The sequence below is a fragment of the Cetorhinus maximus genome, chromosome 15 (genome assembly GCF_964194155.1).
Source record: "Cetorhinus maximus chromosome 15, sCetMax3.hap1.1, whole genome shotgun sequence".
NCBI classification, from domain to species: domain Eukaryota; kingdom Metazoa; phylum Chordata; class Chondrichthyes; order Lamniformes; family Cetorhinidae; genus Cetorhinus; species Cetorhinus maximus.
Window position 1 is genome coordinate 46,414,888 of NC_135893.1, and position 18,420 is coordinate 46,433,307.

General features: G+C 41.2%; 1 protein-coding gene across 10 annotated transcripts in view; it reads left to right on the plus strand.

Annotated features, from left to right (window-relative positions):
* The window catches only part of katnip (katanin interacting protein), a 133,809-nt gene that overhangs the window by 57,042 nt on the left and 58,347 nt on the right, over nt 1–18,420 (plus strand). For 9 of the 10 annotated variants that reach the window (XR_013578923.1, XM_078558337.1, XM_078558334.1 and 6 more), the window contains 3 exons: nt 52–161; nt 9,597–9,699; nt 17,927–18,151. Coding sequence is in view for 9 of the 10 variants with exons in the window: in XM_078558337.1 (XP_078414463.1) it covers nt 52–161; nt 9,597–9,699; nt 17,927–18,151 (438 nt within the window). In the remaining variant the exon portion in view is untranslated. The remainder of the gene's footprint in view (nt 1–51; nt 162–9,596; nt 9,700–17,926; nt 18,152–18,420) is intronic. The other variant, XM_078558340.1, reaches the window with a different exon arrangement.

Sequence of the window (18,420 nt, forward strand, 5' to 3'; positions counted from 1 at the left end):
TTTTTTGTTCAAATACTAATGTCTCAGTTATTTGGCTATTTCGTTATTTAGCTTTCACCTTCAGAACCGGCAATAAATGGCACGCTGCAGTGTTCATCTATATCAGTAAAGCATAATATGATCGATAAAGCTATTGAACGAATCAGCTATTTGGAGCCAAGGTAATCTCATGGGTTTGTTGCTTGTCTGTAATGTCTTATATTGAAGTCTTTAAGATATTGAAAACTTAGACCTGTGTGCATTTCCATTTGCACTATTTGTATTACAGCCATCATCTTTGACATTTTTTATATCGATAAGTTTTCAGTCAGAAATTCCTGCATCCACATTTATATGTAAACACATCATTCTGTACAACCTGACACTGGCTTCACACAAAGCTGTCAAAATCATTTAGAATTTTTTATTTCATTATCTTTTTCTTCAAAACATTAGTTTAAGCATGCATTCATTAAAAGCTTTAGGTTTACCCATGAACTTGAGCATTTCCCGGGGTGTATCAGCACTGTGTTTCGTCAGCTATACTGAGAAGCACTTATTCTTCAATTCCATCTGTTATACTAAAATGTGTTTCAAAATTACTTGAAGAAAAATTAAAAGTGAGATAAGGGACAATTTCCTGGAGGCAGAAAGGAGAAGGGGCTTGCTGGGATGAATACAAGACATTGCAGAAACTTGTTTAAAAGCTGAACAGAAGGGCCTGGAAAAAGCACAACATCTGAAACTGACAAATGCTCAGTATCAAAACAGTAAGAGGGCATTCAGAGAAGAGGTGAAAAAATTCTACACTAAGGATAAATAATCCCTTTAAATAGTGCTGATAGGGGGTCATTCCTGCCATTAAGCGCATGTTCAGCTATGGGTGGTTGAGAGATGGCTGGACTGGAACATGGAGCTCCAAAATGGCAGCACTGGCACCAAATTGATATCACTGAGCCCAATATTCCCCAACCCCACCCCCAATTCCTGCACCACTTTTCATATTGCACCATTTAAACCATTTAATTTATATTGTCTCTCCTCATTTGTCCTCCGAAAAGCATCACTTCACAGTTCTGTGCATTGAATTTCACCTACCCTCTGTTCATCTATTTCACCAGTCTATGTTCTCCTGAAGTCTGTTATGACCCTACTCACTCACTCACGACATTTCCAAGCTTTGTATTATCTGAAAGCTTTGAAATTATGCCCCTTGTAACAACGTTCAGGCTATTCATATCAATGGAACAAGCGGATGCAACAATGGTGAATGGAGTCTAATTCAGACAAATGTTAATTACTGCACATAGGAAGAAAAATAGACAATATAGGTACAGCATCAATGTTAAAGTGCCAAGGATGATGCTGAATGTGGCTTGGGAGCCTTAGTTAATTAACATGTCCACTAATGCAATCAACAAAGCCAGATGGATGTTGAACTACATAAGATTATCAGCAGGATCATACATCAGCATGTAATTTGCAGTGTTTCCAGGAGAGATTGCACAAAATGAAAATGTTTATACAGTATTATTTTCACAGTATCTAAATACCTACTCACTCTGATTTCTGTTTAGTCTCAGGATTCCTTTAATGTAAATTAAATATAAATTATGTGGAAGCCCCTTCAGTTAGTATAATGTGTATAATTCAGTATCACATTATAAAATAGCCACCTTAAAATTTCTTTCAAAGTTCAGCATTTTTCAGGTATTTTCCACGTCTTATAATTGACAATAACAGTACCCCATACTAAGTATAAAATCTCACTCTGTTAATGTTAATTTGTAATTATTTTTAATGGTTAAAATGGGGAATTTATTTTTTCCAACCCAAATTATCTGGTATACAGCATTTTGAAAATATTTTGTCTACGTGTTCATTGAACCCAAAAAAGTGAGTAATATTACTCAAGTATAATATACACAGATATCGGTGTATGCTCCTGCTAACAGAGGGTACAACTTAATACAAGTGTAAGTAAAGATTAGTGTTGATTCTCCTCAGGGCAGCAGGAACAGTGAAGAATCCACGCTGTGATCCATTGCTTGTCAGTATTCCAACATTTTCTCAGGATGGCCCTCCCATGACGAGCTCTATTGGGTTTAGTGTGGAACAGTTAAGGGATTGTTAGTCTTTCAGAAAAGCTATTTCCTTCCTATTTTTCATCTTCCCAAAGGTGGTTTGTTGGACAAAAATTCTGTCTGACAAAATAAGTGTGGAGGCAGGAAACAGAATTAGTCAAAAATAAATTAATGGCACCTACATGATATCTGTTTGAATGTAAAAATATTCCAAATGAAAATGTAGAAAATAGTGGGAAAATGATAGAGTAGCAGAATACCTGACAGCCTGAACCACCTGTTTGATGATGGCAAATGGAGATCCTGAAGCATGAGGTGGATATGAAGGGGATTACCTGTTAGGCACTCTGGCCCCTCCCTAGTGCAGTACATTTGGAGATGGTGGGGAAAAATAGTTGAGGGCAGAAATAACCTTGTGTGTCACTGGTACTGCTGCCCCTACAGTGCAAGTTGGCTGCACATTTCCTTGTAGCATTTCATACAAATCTACGACTAGCTTTATGTTGATCCAGAAGAAGATCCAGCAGAACCAGTTTCCAATGGTCATAGCTTGGTGCAAGTGCCAGGGCTTGTGAATATAGTTGCCATAATGGATTAAAATTTGTCATGAGGTAACATTGAGTTTATGGCACAGCATGTTAATGATGTGCAAAACAATCCAGCAATTTGTGTTTAGGAAAAGCTATGCTCTGATTTGTGAATCACCACATATTGCTGGCTGATTTATGCTGCTCCACCATTAGCCATACAAAAATGAGATTTGACCTCCCCCAGAGTTTCAAGAAATTGCTGGAGTTGCATAAGTATGAATTAAACTCACTTTAGCAAGTTAGGGCTGGTATTTCACAATATAAGGACTCATAAAATCATAAGAAATAGGAGCAGGAGTAGGCTGTTCAGCCCATCAAGCCTGCTCCGCCATTAAATAAGATCGTGGTTGATCTGATTGTGGCCTTAACTCCACTTTCCTACCTGCCCCCATAACCGTTGACTCTCTCATGGATCAAAAAAATCTGACTAGCTCGGCCTTGAATATATTCAATGACCCAATCTCCACTGCTCTCTGTGGAAGAGAATTCCAAAAGAACAGAAATAACCTTGCTAACAACCCTGACAAACTAACAACCCTGAGAAGAAATTCCTCCTTATCTCTGTCTTAAATGGGCGATCCCTTATTTTTAAACTGTAACCCCCTAGTTCTAGATACCCAGATAAGGGGAAACATCCTCTCAGCATTTACCCTTTAAAACCCACCTCAGAATCTTCAAAAGATCATCTCTCGTTCCCATGAGCATTGGACCAAACCTGCTCAGCCTTTCCTCATATTCATGTAACACCAGTCAACCACAAAGGCCGGAAAGGGAACAGTTGAAATTCAAGTCTAACTCCTGTCAGCTTCCAGAGGTTTTTTAAGTTATTTTACCCTTTTCCTTCAGTTTCCTCTCTTAATCCAATATTTCTTTATCTTACTGTATCTACTTTGACTGTAATTTACCCTATTCTTAAAGTTCATTGACTAAGCAGCTAAACTATTGGTCCCATCATTCAGTAAGGTCTCAGATGCTCTGCTGATTCCCTTATCAACTCGTACTTCCAGTAGTTTGCAGTGCAAAATTAGTTAGAGCTGAAGGATGAGAGTGTAAAAGCAAATCTCAAACTCACCACGCATTGCCTCGTTTACCAAATTCAGGGTCAATGGGCCCAGTAATTTGTCTCTCTTGCTGCTGGTTTCTCCTGCATACTGCCTTGTATCTTGCATCATGCCCACCTTGAAATACTGTATTTGAGGCTCACCCAAACAAACCCTTGTCATTAGTTTACCCCAATCTGCCATAAGACTCTACAGTTTTCATCCAGAGACCTTGTAGCTCCATGAGGTCCTGCAAAGCTGATATTGGAAGAACAATTTCTTACCTGCCTCCTTTCATATATTTCTGTTCCGCTGGAATCCTGTGAATACTTCACTTGCTGTCCACATTATAATGAATTTGTGAACAATGATGTTTTTTGGAAGGTTTATTTAAACTTAGTATTTTTTTTATTCTTTCAGGGGTTATGGGCGCTGCTGGTTATGTCCATCCTTACCTTCACTTGAAAAGGTGGTGCTGAGCAGCCTTCTTGAACCTTTGCAATCCATATGGTGTAGGTACATCCAGAGTGCTGTTGGAAAGGCAGTTCCAGCATTTTGACCCAGTGACAGTGAAGGAACAGCGATATAATTCCAAGCCAGGATAGTGTGAGACTTGGAGGGGAACTTGCAAGTGGCGGTGCTCCCATTAAACTGCTACCCTTGTCCTTCTAGGTGGTAGAGGTCGTGGGTTTGGAAGGTGCTGTCTAAGGAGCCTTGGTGAATTCCTGCAGTGCATCTTGTAGATGGTACACACTGCTGCTACATCACTGCGTCATTGGTGGAGGGAGTAAATGTTCAAGGTGGTGGATGGGGTGCCAGTCAAGCGGGCTGCTTTGTCCTAGATGGTGTCAAGCTTCTTGAGTTTTGTTGGAGCTGGACTCATTCAAGTGAGCGGAGAGTATTCCATCACGCTCCTGACTTATGCCTTGTAGATGGTGGGCAGGCTTTGGGAGTCAAGAGATGAGTTACCCACTGCAGAATTCCCAGCCTCTGATCTGCTGTTGTGGGCATAGTATTTATATGGCTGATCCAGTCAGTTTCTGGTCAATGGTAACCACCAGGATTTTGATGGTAATGCCATTGAATGTCAAGGGAGGATGGTTAGATTCTCTCCTGTTGGAGATGGCCATTATCTAATGCTTGTGTGGTGTGAATTTTATTTGCCACTTAACAGCTCAAGCCTGAATATTGTCCAAGTCTTGCAGCATTTGGACACGGACTGTTTCAGTATCTGAGGAGTCGCAAATGGTACAGAACATTGTGCAATCATCAGCAAACATCCCCACTTCTGATCTTGTGACGGATGGAAGGTCATTGATGAAGCAGCTGAAGATACTTTGACCTAGGACACTACCCAGAGGAACCCCCACAGCCATATGCTGGGACTGAGATGATTGGTCTCCAACAACCACAACCATCTTCCTTTGTGTGTGAAGAGTTTTCCCTCGATTCCCATTGACTTCAGTTTTGCTTTGCTAGGGCTCCTTGATGTCACACTGTCAAATGTTGCCTTGATGTCAAGGGCAGTCACTCTCACCTCTCCTCGAGCTCAGCTCTTTTGACCATGTCTGGACCAAGGCTGTAACGAGGTCAGGAGCTGAGTGACCCTTACGGAACCCAAATTTAGTGTCAGTGAGCAGATTGTTGCTGAGTAAGTGCCACTTGATAGCACTTTCGACGACACTCTTCATCACTTGCTGACGATCAAGTATAGACTGATGGGGTGGTAATTGGCTGAGTTGGATTTGTTCTGTTTTTTGTGGACAGGTCAAACCTGGGCAATTTTCCACATTGCCAGAAAGATGCCAGTGTTGTAGCTGTGCTTGGCTAGGGGCATGGGTAGTTCTGGAGCACAGCTCTTCAGTACTATTGTCGGAGTGTTGTCAGGGCCCACAGCCCTTGCAGTATCTAGTGCCTTCAGCCATTTCTTGATGTCACGTGAACTGAATTGAATTGGCTGTGAAGACTGGCACCTGTGATGCTGGGGACCTCAGGAGGAGGCCGAGATGGATCACCCACTCGGCACTTCTGACTTAAGATGTGTGCAAATGCTTCAGCCTTGTCTTTTGCAGTAATGAGTAAATTATAGTCCTGTGAAAAGTTATTAAAATAGTAAAAATTCCATCACTCAACAAATTGCATCAAGTATTGAATTAAATATTCTGCATGTGTTCTGTGATATTAATAATGCTGCAGCAGGAAACATCCACAGTTGGCTGGAAGAAATTTTTGCTTCTGAAAACTTGTGCAGCTGATCAAAAAATTTACCCCAGTAACTCTAAGAATGACATTTGAATGAAAGAAATACATTCAGTAAGTGGCTAAATTTGCTTTGATCAGAGTTACTCTTTGTGATGACCTTTGACCTTGAAGCAGTACAGTAAAGAAAATTTGTAATTTCTTTAAAAGGCCCGTGGAATCTGAGATTGTTTTTAAGATGTTTAAAAAGAACTTTTAAGCATTTGCATTAATTGTTAAGGGGTCAATTGTAATTTTGAAAATTAAATACTAGTCCATGTGATCATGTGACCCTTAGCCTGGAAGGAAGTTAAGAAAGAAACCATGTGGCTGGCAAACACAGCAAAGCTACAAGCAGAGGAGCTGGAGGGCTGTTTAAAAAGGGATCAAAGGAAATGCCAAACAATTATAGGCCAGTTAGTCTTACATCGGTGGTGAGCAAATTAGTAGAATCAATCCTGAGAGATAGGATTAACTGTCATGTGGAAAGGCATGGACTAGTCAGCGATGGTCAGCATGGATTTGTTAAAGGAAGGTCTTGCCTCACAAATGTGATTGAATTCTTTGAGGAAGTGACAAGAAGGGTTGATGAAGGTAGTGCAGTGGATGTTGTGTAGGCATTTGACCAGGTCCCACATGGCAGGTTGGTCAGGAAAGTAAAAGCCCATGGGATTCAGGGTAATGTGGCAAATTGGATAAAAGGTTGGCTTTGTAATAGGAAACAAAGGGTCGATGGATGCCCTTGCGAATGGAAAGTTGTCTCAAGTGGTGTTCCACAGGGCTCGGTGTTGGGACCCTTGCTGTTTGAGTTATATATTAACGATTTGGACGTGAACATGGGGGGCACGATTGGGAAATTTGCAGATGACACAAAGATTGGCCGAGTGGTGGATAGTGTGGAGGATAGCCCTAATCTCCAAAACTATATAGGTGGGTTGGTGGAGTGGGCGGTAAAGTGGCAGATGGATTTTAACATAGAGAAGTGTGAGGTCATACATTTAGGGAGGTCAAACAGTTACAGGGATTACACAATAAATGGAAACATACTAAGAGGGGTAGATGAAGTGAGAGATCTTGGCGTACAAGTACACAAATCCCTGAAGGCAGCAGTTCAAGTAGACAAGGTTGTAAAGAAGGCATATGGAATGCTCTCCTTCATTGGTAGAGGTATAGAATATAAAAGTAAGGATATAATGTTGGAATTGTATAAAACACTGGTGAGGCCACAACTGGAGTTTTGTGTGCAGTTCTGGTCACCACATTACAGGAAGGATGTAATAGATCTGGAGAGAGTGCAGAGGAGGTTTACAAGAATGTTGTCAGGGTTAGAAAAGTGTAGCTACGAGGAGAGATTGGATAGGTTGGGGTTATTTTCCCTGGAACAAAGAAGGCTGAGAGGTGACTTGATTGAGGTGTACAAAAATATGAGGGGAATAGATAGAGTGGACAGGATAAAATTGTTTCCCTTGGTGGAGAATTCTAGAACCAAGGGACATAGATTAAGTGGCAGAAGGTGTAGGGGGGACATGAGGAAGAACTTTTTTACGCAGAGGGTAGTGGGTGTCTGGAATTCACTGCCCAAGTTGGTGGTAGAGGCAGAAACTCTAAACTCTTTTAAAAAGTACCTGGATCTGCACCTAAAGTGCTGTAAGCTGCAGGGCTATGGGCCCGGTGCAGGAAGGTGGGATTAGAAAGGGCACCTGGGTGTCCTCGGGCTGGCATGGATAAGATGGGCCGAATGGCCTCCTTCTGTGCTGTAATTTTTCTATGGTTCTATGGAAGGTAATCAATGCACTGATACAGACACAAAGAGAAAACAGACAGAAACAGAAATTGGAACACACAATTCTTGTGGGAAACAGCAGCAAATCACTCTCAGGAAGAGATCAGTTTTTCTGTTTGGCAGAAAAGGAGACAAGCTTTTGGAAGTATTGTGTGAACTGGTTAAAAAGATCCAAAACCTGGAAAGCTGTGTGAATAGCTCAGCGAAGCTAAAAAGCTGGATGTTTTCCCAGAAGTGACCAAATCGTGAACTAGGGTGATATTGATAGGTCAGTTGGAAAGTTACACTATCACGACTGTCTTGACGCAAGGGAGAGAGGAAGATCTGTAGAAGTGTGCCTTGCTGATGATAATCGTATCTGTCGGATGGGCCCCCTGACCAGTCCTGCCTGAATTAAGAACAGCGTATTGTGGAACTTGGTGGCTACATAGTTCCAAATGTCTGCGGGGAATGATGAGGGTGTTTGTGGTTGCATAAGATCTATCTTTGTTGTATTAACTGTTTAAAGTGAAATTTATCTTATTTAATTTGAAGCATCTTTTGCCTGGTAATTCATGTGTAATTTTCATTGGTTCTAATTCATGTTAACGTAAAAGTTACAAAGTGTGAAACCTTGTTGGTTATTTCTTATTTCGGTAGGGCAATGTGTCATTCCGTAAATTTAGTTACTTTAGTTTACCGTTCCGCCACGGGGATCATAACATCCTAACAGATTCATAATTGTAGTAATAAATTGGGATCTATTTTACTAATGCTTTGTAGCAGTAATATTTAGTAAGGTGATTTTAATGGCCTCAGTGGTCACCCAAATTTGTTTAATGCTACCATTGAATAAGAACATATGAAATAGAAGCAGGGGTAGACTATTTGGCCTCTTGAACCTGCTCCGCCATTCAATACTATCACGGCTGATCTTCTGCCTCAACTCTGCTTTCATGCTCACTCCACACATACCTTGATTCCCTGAGAGGTCAAAACTCACTCTATCTCAGTCTGGCTATATCCAACAATGGAACATTTGCAACCCTCTAGGATAGACAAATCCAAAGACTCATAACCTTCTGAGTGAAGAAATTTCTCCTGGTCTCAGTCCTAATTGATCAACTGAGTATCCGGAGAATGTACCCCATGTTCTAGATTCCCCCGTCAAGGGAAACAACCTTTGTGTCTACCCTAGCAAGCCTCTTCGGAATCTTGAATGTTTCAATGAATTTACCTCTTGTTTTTCTTAACTCTAAAGAGTATGGGCCCAATTTGCTGAGCCTTTCATCATAGGACAATCCTCTCAACCCAGGAACCAATCTAGTGAACCTTTGCTGTACTGCCTCCAATGCAAGTATATCCTTCCTCAAATGTGAAGACTAAAATTGTGCACGGTGTTCTAGGTGTGATCTTGACAAAGCCCTGTACAACTGTAGCAAGGCTTCTTTATTCTTGTACTCCAATCCCTTGCAATAAAGGCCAACATGCCATTTGCCTTCCTAGTTGCTTGCTGTAACTGCATGCTAACTTTGTGTTCCTTATATAAATATACCTAAATATCTCTGAACATCAACATTTAGAATTTTCACATGGTTGAGGACAATGGAAAAGCATTTCAATGTGCATTCGGTAGGTAGACAGGGAAAGCTGCTTGTTAAGCTCTTGTTGCCACTATAAATGCCGCATATTTTGAGATTTAAAAAATAAATAACTTTTTTTTGGCCACACAGGCTGTCCTTCGAATCATGTTGTAAATCTAACTTTGGTCCTTTGATTTTGTATAACAGCTTTAAAAGTGTGGTAGGAGAAGTGTAAAATGATATACAATGATTGTGGAGTACGTTACTATATATGGATTTTAACTTTTTAATTTTTTTTTTGCCACCTGTGTGCTTTACAGTCAACAAAAGAAGCTTCTGAAAGTGTTGGAGAAAATTGAAGTGCCTTCCAATGACAAATCAAACAGCTGTGCTTTGCAGGCAAGAAATGCTCTAACTACTGAGGTGAATGATCTTAAAATCTTTCCCATTGAAATAGATAATTTATTACCATGCAATCACAATAACTAAGTTTTCTTAAAAGTAAAAACTTGTAAGTCCTGCCAAAACCATATCCACATAAAGCTTCTGTAACTGCAAAGCATTAACTTATTCAGTTGAGGAGGTTTGTATACCAACCCTATTACACCACTGGATCATATAATTAGCCCTACAGTCATTTATTTTCTGTTAATAGGATGAGTGTTAATTGCATTGTTTAACACTATTCTTTACATACACATTATTATGCAATGACCCCTGGAGTTTACAATCTAGAATCTAAGTCACCCCACCTGGATATCGATGAAAGATTTTATTTATTCCAGTCGATGAGTAATTTGTAGTGTAGATCAGCTGAACTCAAAACTGTAGGTGCAAATTTTAACTGTACAGTTCTAAATTATCAAATTTACAGGCTGTACTTTGTCAGATGTTATAATTGCCTTCAACTTGCCACAACATGCCCTCATACATGTGGTGGCAAAATATGTTGACCCAAACTTTATTTATATTCACCGTAACCAATGATAATCCATACTTAGATGAGTTGCATCCTTCATTCACAGCTGGAATTATTATACAGTAAGCTATGTTCGCTGCAAAAAACCACAAGTGCATCACCATTTTTTAAAACATTTTGCAGGCATCACGATACCCAAGTATCCTTATTTGGCCTGTCCCGTGCACTATCTACTCCTCCTGGAACCATCAGTTTGTTTTTCTCAGCATAGGCGAATACATCCCATAGTTTATGAGCGCACCACCTGTACAAAATTTTTAAATCGGTTGTGGTAGTGGTGATTCAATGTTGAAAATTACTTCAAGATTTTAAAAATGATTCTTCTTGGTCAAATACATTTTTGAAGAGGTAACAAGGAGAGTCGATGATGGTAATGGGTTTGATGTAGTCTGCATGGATTTTAGTAAGGTTTTTAATAAGGCAAACTGGTCAGATAATTAGATGCTTGTGGGATTCAAGGGCAAGTTAGTTCCAAAATTGGCTCAGTGGCAGGAAGCAAGGGGTTTTTGTGAGTCGAAGGCTGTTTCCAGTGAGATTCTGTAGGGCTTAGTACTAGATCCCTTGCTTTTTGTGGTAAATATCAATGATTCAGACTTGAATGTTGGGGGTATGATTGCAGACGATACAACAATTAGCCATGTGATTAAAAGTGAGGAAGAAAGCTGTAGACTGCAGGATGGTATCAATGGACTGGCCAGGTGGGCAGAAAAATGGCAATTGGAATTCAATCCAGAGAAGTGTAAGTAATGCTTTTGGGAAGGACAAATAAGGCAAGGGAATATACAATTAGTGATAGGATTCTAAGTGTAAAGGGACAGAGGGACCCTGGAGTACATGTCTGCAGATCACTGAAGGACTGGTAATGAAGATGGTCATAAAACATATGGGATGCTTTCCTTTATTAGACGGGGCATAGAACACAAGAGCAGGGAAGTTATGCTAGAACTGTATAAAACACTAGTTAAGTTACAACTAGAGTACTGCATACAGTCTGGACACAGCCTTACAGGAAGGTTGCTATTGCACAAGAGAGAATACAGAGGAGATTTATGAGGATGTTGTCGGGAAAGGCATATTTTATCCATGAGGAAAGATTGAATAGGTTGGGTTGTTTTATTTGGAACAGAAGACTGATGGGTGACCTAACTGAGTTGTGTAAAATTATGGGGGCCTAGGAAGCGAGTAACAGATGGACCTTTTTCCGCTAGCAGAGAGGTCAGTAAGCTGGGTGCATGGATTTAAAGTATGGTAGAAGGATTAGAGGGGAGTTGAGAAATATTTTCACCCAGAGAATGGTGGGGTCTGGAGGTCACTGCCTGAAAGGATGGTAGAGGCAGAAACATTCAAGCACTTGAATATGCACTTGAAGTGCTGTAGTCTTCAGGGTACAGACCAAGAGCTCGGAAGGGCTGGATAACTCTTTAATAGCTGACATTGACACAGTGGGCTGAATGGTGACCTCCTGTGCTGTATAAAAAAAATCCATGTTTAAGGAAGGTGCAGTTAACCTGCATTACCGATATACATCCATATCAGATTCAGCTACTATAAAGTGGTTTCAGACCATTACAATACAACAGGGATAGAGGTGGAGTGAATAGCTGTTTTTCGCACTGAAGGATGGTACATGGTGTTCCCTAAGATTCAGTACTGAAATTCTCTGCTGTTTTGATGTACATTAATGACTTGGACTTGGTACAGAATGTATTTTTGAAATTTGCAGGTGACATGAAAAGTGGAAATATGGTAAAGATTGAGAAAGTTATATACAAGCTCATGGAATGGGCAGATACTTGGTAGATGAAACTCAATGCAGAAAAGTATGAGGTGATGCATTGTGTTGGGATGGCTGAGGAGCCATGCTAAATGGTACCATTTTAAAGAGGGTACAAGACCAGAGACACCTGGAGTTGTTTGTACATAAATCTTTGAAAGCTGTATATTAACAAGGCATTTAATAGAGCGTATGGGATCCTGGGCTTTATGAACAGAGGCATAGAGTGCAAAAGTCAGGAAGTTATGCTGTACCTATGAAAAACACTAGTTCGACCCCGGGTCAAATTCGTGTCCAATTCTGGGCACCACACTAAGATAAAAGCAAAACACTGTAGGTGCTGGAAATATGAAATAAAAACAGAAAATGCTGGGAAAACTCAGCATCTGTGGAGAGAGAAACAGGGTTAACGCTTCGGGCCCATATGGCTCTCAACGTTTCAAGTCCAAATGACTCTAAATGTTTCGAGTCCGTTTGACTCTTAACGTTTTGAATCCGTATGACTTCTTCAGAGCTCTGAAGAAGAGTCATACGGACTTGAAACATTAACTCTGTTTCTCTCTCCACAGATGCTGTCAGACCTGCTGAGCTTTTCCATTATTTTCTGTTTCTATTTCTGGGCACCACACTATAGGAAAGACATGAAGAGGGTACAAATTTACTTAAATAGTTCCCAGATGACTGATTACAGTTGTGTGGGTAGACGGAGAAGTTAGGGTTTTCTCCTTAGAAGAGATCTGACAGGTATTTAAAAATCATGAACAGTTTCAATAGAGTAAGTAAAGAGAAACGTTTCCAATGGCTGAAAGATTGATAAATAGAGGGCACAGATTTAAGACTATTAGTAAAAGTGCCAGAGAGGACATGAAGAAAAGCTTTTTTATGCAACGAGTGGTTAGGATTTGGAATGCACTGCCTGTTCGGGTGGTGGATACAAAGCAACTGGATAAATGTTTGAAGGTGAAAGAATTGCAGAGATATAGGGAAAGACCAGAGAATGGGACTAACTGGATTGCTGTTTGAAAGAGCTGCACACTTGATGATTGAATAATATATTGTGCTGTACTGTTCTATGATTCTACAAACTTGGCATTGGGACCTTATCAAAGGACAATTTTGGCATGTTTGATGATGCCATCGGGTTTTTAGCTGTATCAAGTGGGATCGATCAGACTGTAGGGCTCCTTTGAGAGGAAATTACTGGGCCACAGCATCAGACTTGGGCAGGTTATGTTGTGGCTTCTAACCTTGCTGCTAATGCTACAGATGACGCTACTCACTGATATTATCCAACAGCTGTGATGCTGAATAATGCCAGTTCATTACAAGGTTGTTTTATTGGGAAGAGGTACAAGGTGTTCACACCTGTGAAAAATGACCAAAGTATCTGTGCTGATAGTGGATTGACTGTTGGTCTCTAATGTCCCAGGAAGGTGTTAGAAATGCCAGGTTTTGTGAATGGTCACACTTTAACCTGTCTGTTTAGTTTCAAGAATGGAATTGGAATTCTGAAGGATAGCTAATAGGCATTTCTACGTGGATACAAGGTCCATGTGATTCATGTTGGAGATGGGCTTTGAGAGGGGGAGAGTCCATAGGAAACCATTGTAGAATCAGCAGACAGGGTCTTAAAATATCACTGAACCTCACAGCCTCAGTTTGCAAAAATTCGACAGAGTTGAGAGATAAAGGCAGTAAGTCTATGGTTCACCACCATGCAAGAATGTGGGTGGGAGCTTGCGCTCAGGTTGAAGAGGTAGGTTTGTGAGGATTTAAATTAGACTGGAAGATTTGCCTAGCTTTAGCTAGAGGCAGGAATCTCAGGGTAAACCGCACCATAAAAGCCATTTTGGGGATTGGAAGTTAAACGGCTGAGAAGGGAAAAGAAAGGAAGCAAGTTCTCAAGAGCTTTGGACTGGGTCCAGGAGAATAGAAAGCCTACTTAAGGGACAGAGTAAAGTATAACAGTGGAGGAAGATTTTTGGCTGTTTTAATTGTTAAATGAGGGATCTTTTCTATGTGTGTTACAGTAAAAGTCTTAAAACTTGTAATTTTGTTGTGTAATCCTTTCAGCCATGAAACAAAGATATAAAGGAGAAACTCGCAAGCCTGTGGTCAGCCACAGTGAAAGGCTTGTGCTGACGGGAGCATTTCCTACAGCTTAAATTCACTGACCTCATTGGGAACAGCAAATTTGTGCAACTTATTCTAAGTGCCTTGGTTATCATCTCATCTTAATGCCTGAGACTTCCCTGTAACATGGGGTCTACATATTCTGAGGTTGATTGGAACTCTGAGAGGAGGTGCAGCATCTACCAGCTCAGCAGAAGCAGCTACCTTCTCTACAGCTACATTTGCTGGACAGAACAGAGGGGAAGGGCACAGGGTTGCACCTCCAAGGAGGCAATATCTTTTGCACTGGGTCTGTAGGCAAAGGGCCAGCTTCCTCGAGCTGTCTGAATAACAGTACCTCAAGAGACTGAGGCTCTCGTGGCAGGTAGTTACAGACCTCTGCAGCCTTTTTGAAAAAAGTTACTGCCCAAAAGGAGCAGGTAGCTAACAATATCACAGCCCTCAATATATTTATGACTTGGTCGTACGAGGGCTCAGCTGCTAACGTATGTAGGATCTTGCAGTCTGCAACAGACAGCTACATCTGCCAAGTCACTGATGTCTTGTTTGTGATAGTTTCCAATCATATTAACTTTGAAATGGATGATACTAGACAAACCCAGAGGGTTGTCAGCTTTGCTTCACTCTCAGATTTCTACAGGCCCTGGAAGTTTCATTCTGACAATGAAGCTACTATCAGAACAGCCAGATGTTTTTTGTCATTGGAAGAGATTCCACTTCCTTAATGTGCAGCTGGTATGTGCCAAATATCCAGGGAACAGCCATAATCCATTCGTCTTTAGGCAGCCTTGAGTTCTGCAGTTCTTCTCTCCGCCAGATAGCTTCAATGTTAGTTTCTGGGGGACAGGGATTCCCTCTCGAGACCTGGCTGGTGATCATAGTGAGGTACTGAGAGCGAATTTACCACCAAAGCCACAATAGAGCGAGCCATTGTCGGGGGGACTCAGACATGGGGCAGGACACAGCGTTTGCAGCTCTGTTGGGGAAGAGGGCAAGGGCCATGAAGTGAAGGCACCTTAAGAAGAGCTCTCACTGCCAGCAGCCCTTCCTCCATCTTTCCTCCTGGGGCCCAATTGCACTTCCTTGTTAACTGAGAATGGGAGAGCACTTGGCTGCGAGCGAGTGTGGAGTTCAGCTATCAGTGCAATGCTTCGATTGATGCTGTGCAAACTGGTAGCCAGAACATGCAGGCTATTGGTCAGGGCAAGCATGCACTCGGCCTGCAATGTCTGACTCTCCATGAGGTTGGCCACTCTTTCAATGGAGGTGGTCACCAGTGCAAATTCTCCTCTGCTGTCCCTGTCTCCATCACCTGCCCTTGTTCATGTGATGTGCTCCTCGTTACGTGCTATTCAGTCTGACTGAGAAGCCTGACCCACCAAGGTCTGCGTATCTGTGATGGTTGAGGGCGCATAGGATTCATGTGGTGATGATGCATTCTCAGAGTGTTGCTCCTTCTCGGAGGCCTGCACTGCCTCTTCTCTCATCTACTCCTTCAGTACCTGTGATGCACCGGTGGGAGATGAAAGATGGGAGTTAGTGCTGAACCCAGGGTAAATAGGGTTCCAAGTTAGCATAGTACAGATCTTAGCATTTAATGTGTTGATGACACATTTTTAACATGAGTAACAGTTCAGTTCCATGTGTCAGTTTGATAACTCATGCTGTAACTAGGTCTCTGGGTCACCCCCATTTCTCCCATCAGCAGCATCCTGTATTGGTGCTATCCTGCTGATTTCCAGGACACACTCCTCCAACGAGGTCAGGGTTTCCATGGCAGCAGCTCCACCCCCGCTTCCCCCTCTCTCCCCGGAGCTGTGGGCTCCTTTCTCCTGCAGTGGCAAAAGGTACAGCGTTAGGTGTGTGAATAGTTAACTAATTAACACTTAAGGAGGGTGACTGAGGAATGGGAGTGAGGACGATATATTGAATGTGAATGCTATCTGTTGAGAAGGAGACCTGAAGAGAAGGCTGGAGAGAAAGAAATATGTGTGACGGCAAGCTGTATTTGCAGGAGAATACTAGGGAGGTGAGTGATGGCTGCCAGCTGGAAGTTGCAGGACACTCACCTGGCCGGACCTCACCAAATCACTGAACCTTTTCTGAAACCGGGCCTAGGCCCTGAACACCACAATCTGGCTACTGACAGGCTCAGCAACTTGAAGTGAGCCTGTTTGGTGAATCTAACTGGCCTTCTACCATTGTCACTGCTTGAAACATGACCTGCAGCAACAGGTCTGTGAAGTGGGTGACTTTCACCATCTTCTGTCCGTGCTGCAGCTCTTTCCTCCCTCATACTATCTGTTGTTCTCCAGACAGTGCTGCCGTTGTGAGTCCTGCCAGGGTCTCTTTAAATATAGATCCTTCATTGCTGCTTTGGGCATGTAATCCAACCCAACCTCCCTGATTGGTGGGGAACCCAGAGGTGGGCTGATTATTAATTTTTCCTGGAACAGGAATAATGATCGGGCACACAAATCAATGAGCCATGTTTCTGGCCGAAAATGGTCCTGCTGTTTCTGTAGGGTCTAAAGTGAGAAGATTCTACCTCAAGATACTCACTCAGAGCACTTGGAGAATTTGTTCAGGTGTCTGGTTGGATTTGTGCTCATTGCTGCTCTGGATCTTTAAGGGAAAGTAAGTTTAAATGAATTAGTTGGTTTCATGATTATTAATTAGAAGATTTTCTTGCGTGCCTAATGAGTGGTAATGGATTTTTATTGGTTCATCTCTTAACCAGAAAATGTGTGAACTCAGATAATGGTTAATTGAACCAGACAGATATTATGATGCCTTTGACATGTGATTCCCTAAGTAACTTAGCGATACAAGCTAGATCCAGGAGTTTGAACTATACTGTCCTTTCTCCAGGAAATGTCTGACTAAAACTGTCACTGCAAGATGGTGTAGGCCCTTGTTGCATGAAAGTGGCAAAAATGACAATGGAATCCTTCAGACTAAACGCCTTAAAAAGGAAATATTTCTTTTGTGATATCTTATTTCCCCACATCCGCCCCTTTAATTTAATGTTGCCCAGTCTGAGATTTCTGCAGTGATTTATGGAGAATGTTTGTTAGAATTTAAACAAAACAAGATGAGCCACCACCTTTATTGCAGTTAACATTTTAAACTAAACAGCAAACTGAATCAATGAATACTTAATGTATTTTGTAAAGAAAAATATATATATATGAATAGAAAAGGGCTTTCGTTATTATATAAGCTTTCACATCCTTTGGACATGCAAAGCACTTCCCAGCCGATGAATTACCTTTTGAAGTGTTCCCTGTTGTTTTGTGGGCATCATAGCAGTCACTTTGCATACAGCAAGCTTCTACAATCTGCATTGTTTGACCAGTTAATTTGGCTGTTCTGGTATTGGTTGAAAAGTAGATGTGGTACCTGAATATCAGATGAACAGCCCTGCTCCTCTTTGAATAATGCCAGGGAATCTTCTACGTCCACCTGAATAGTTAAACCGAGGCCCCATCTGCCCAATCATCTGAATGACAACACTTCCAATAATGCAGTACTCCCTCAGAATTGCACTGAAGTGTCAGCCTCGAGACCAAGAATTAAACATTATAATAAAAGAGAAGTGAATGTTAGCTGCTGTTGCTCTAGATTCCAGGTTTGCAGTAATCCAAACAAAAGCAAGCTTTATGTTTTTATGTATAAAGAAAAATTATAAATACAAAGTATGGTGCAGTAACAATACTTTCAATTTTTATTGGTGAACAATGTGCAACTTTTATTTTTGATAGACCCAGCACAGTGTTGGCACGTCAAACAGTATATCAGTTAAAGACACAGTTTATGTTTCGATGGAAATTTTGTCGAACTGGGGCAACAGTGAAAAAGTGGGCTTAACAGAAGTACAGTTTTTTGATCTAAAACATAAGAAGATTTTTGTTTCCCCTCATGACGTTGATATCAGAAATGCTCACTGTCCTGGAAACTTGAATTCTTTAGTGAATGGAAAGACAAAGGTAAGCAAAGTTGATCTCTAAAATGGAAGGTCTACTGTGAGCAAATTGCTTTGTAACAATGCCATAAAAATCAATTACCTTGTTTCCATAGAAATAAATAACTGTTTTTTGACCCACATTGATAAATTAGTGAAAAATCTCTGGATGCCAAATTGGACTTTTCTAGTGGAAATGAAATATTGGAATTGTTTTCCCCTCACTAAATGGAATTACCTGTTAACAACCTGTAGATTAAATTAAAAGGGACATAAAGATGACTTTAAATAGCT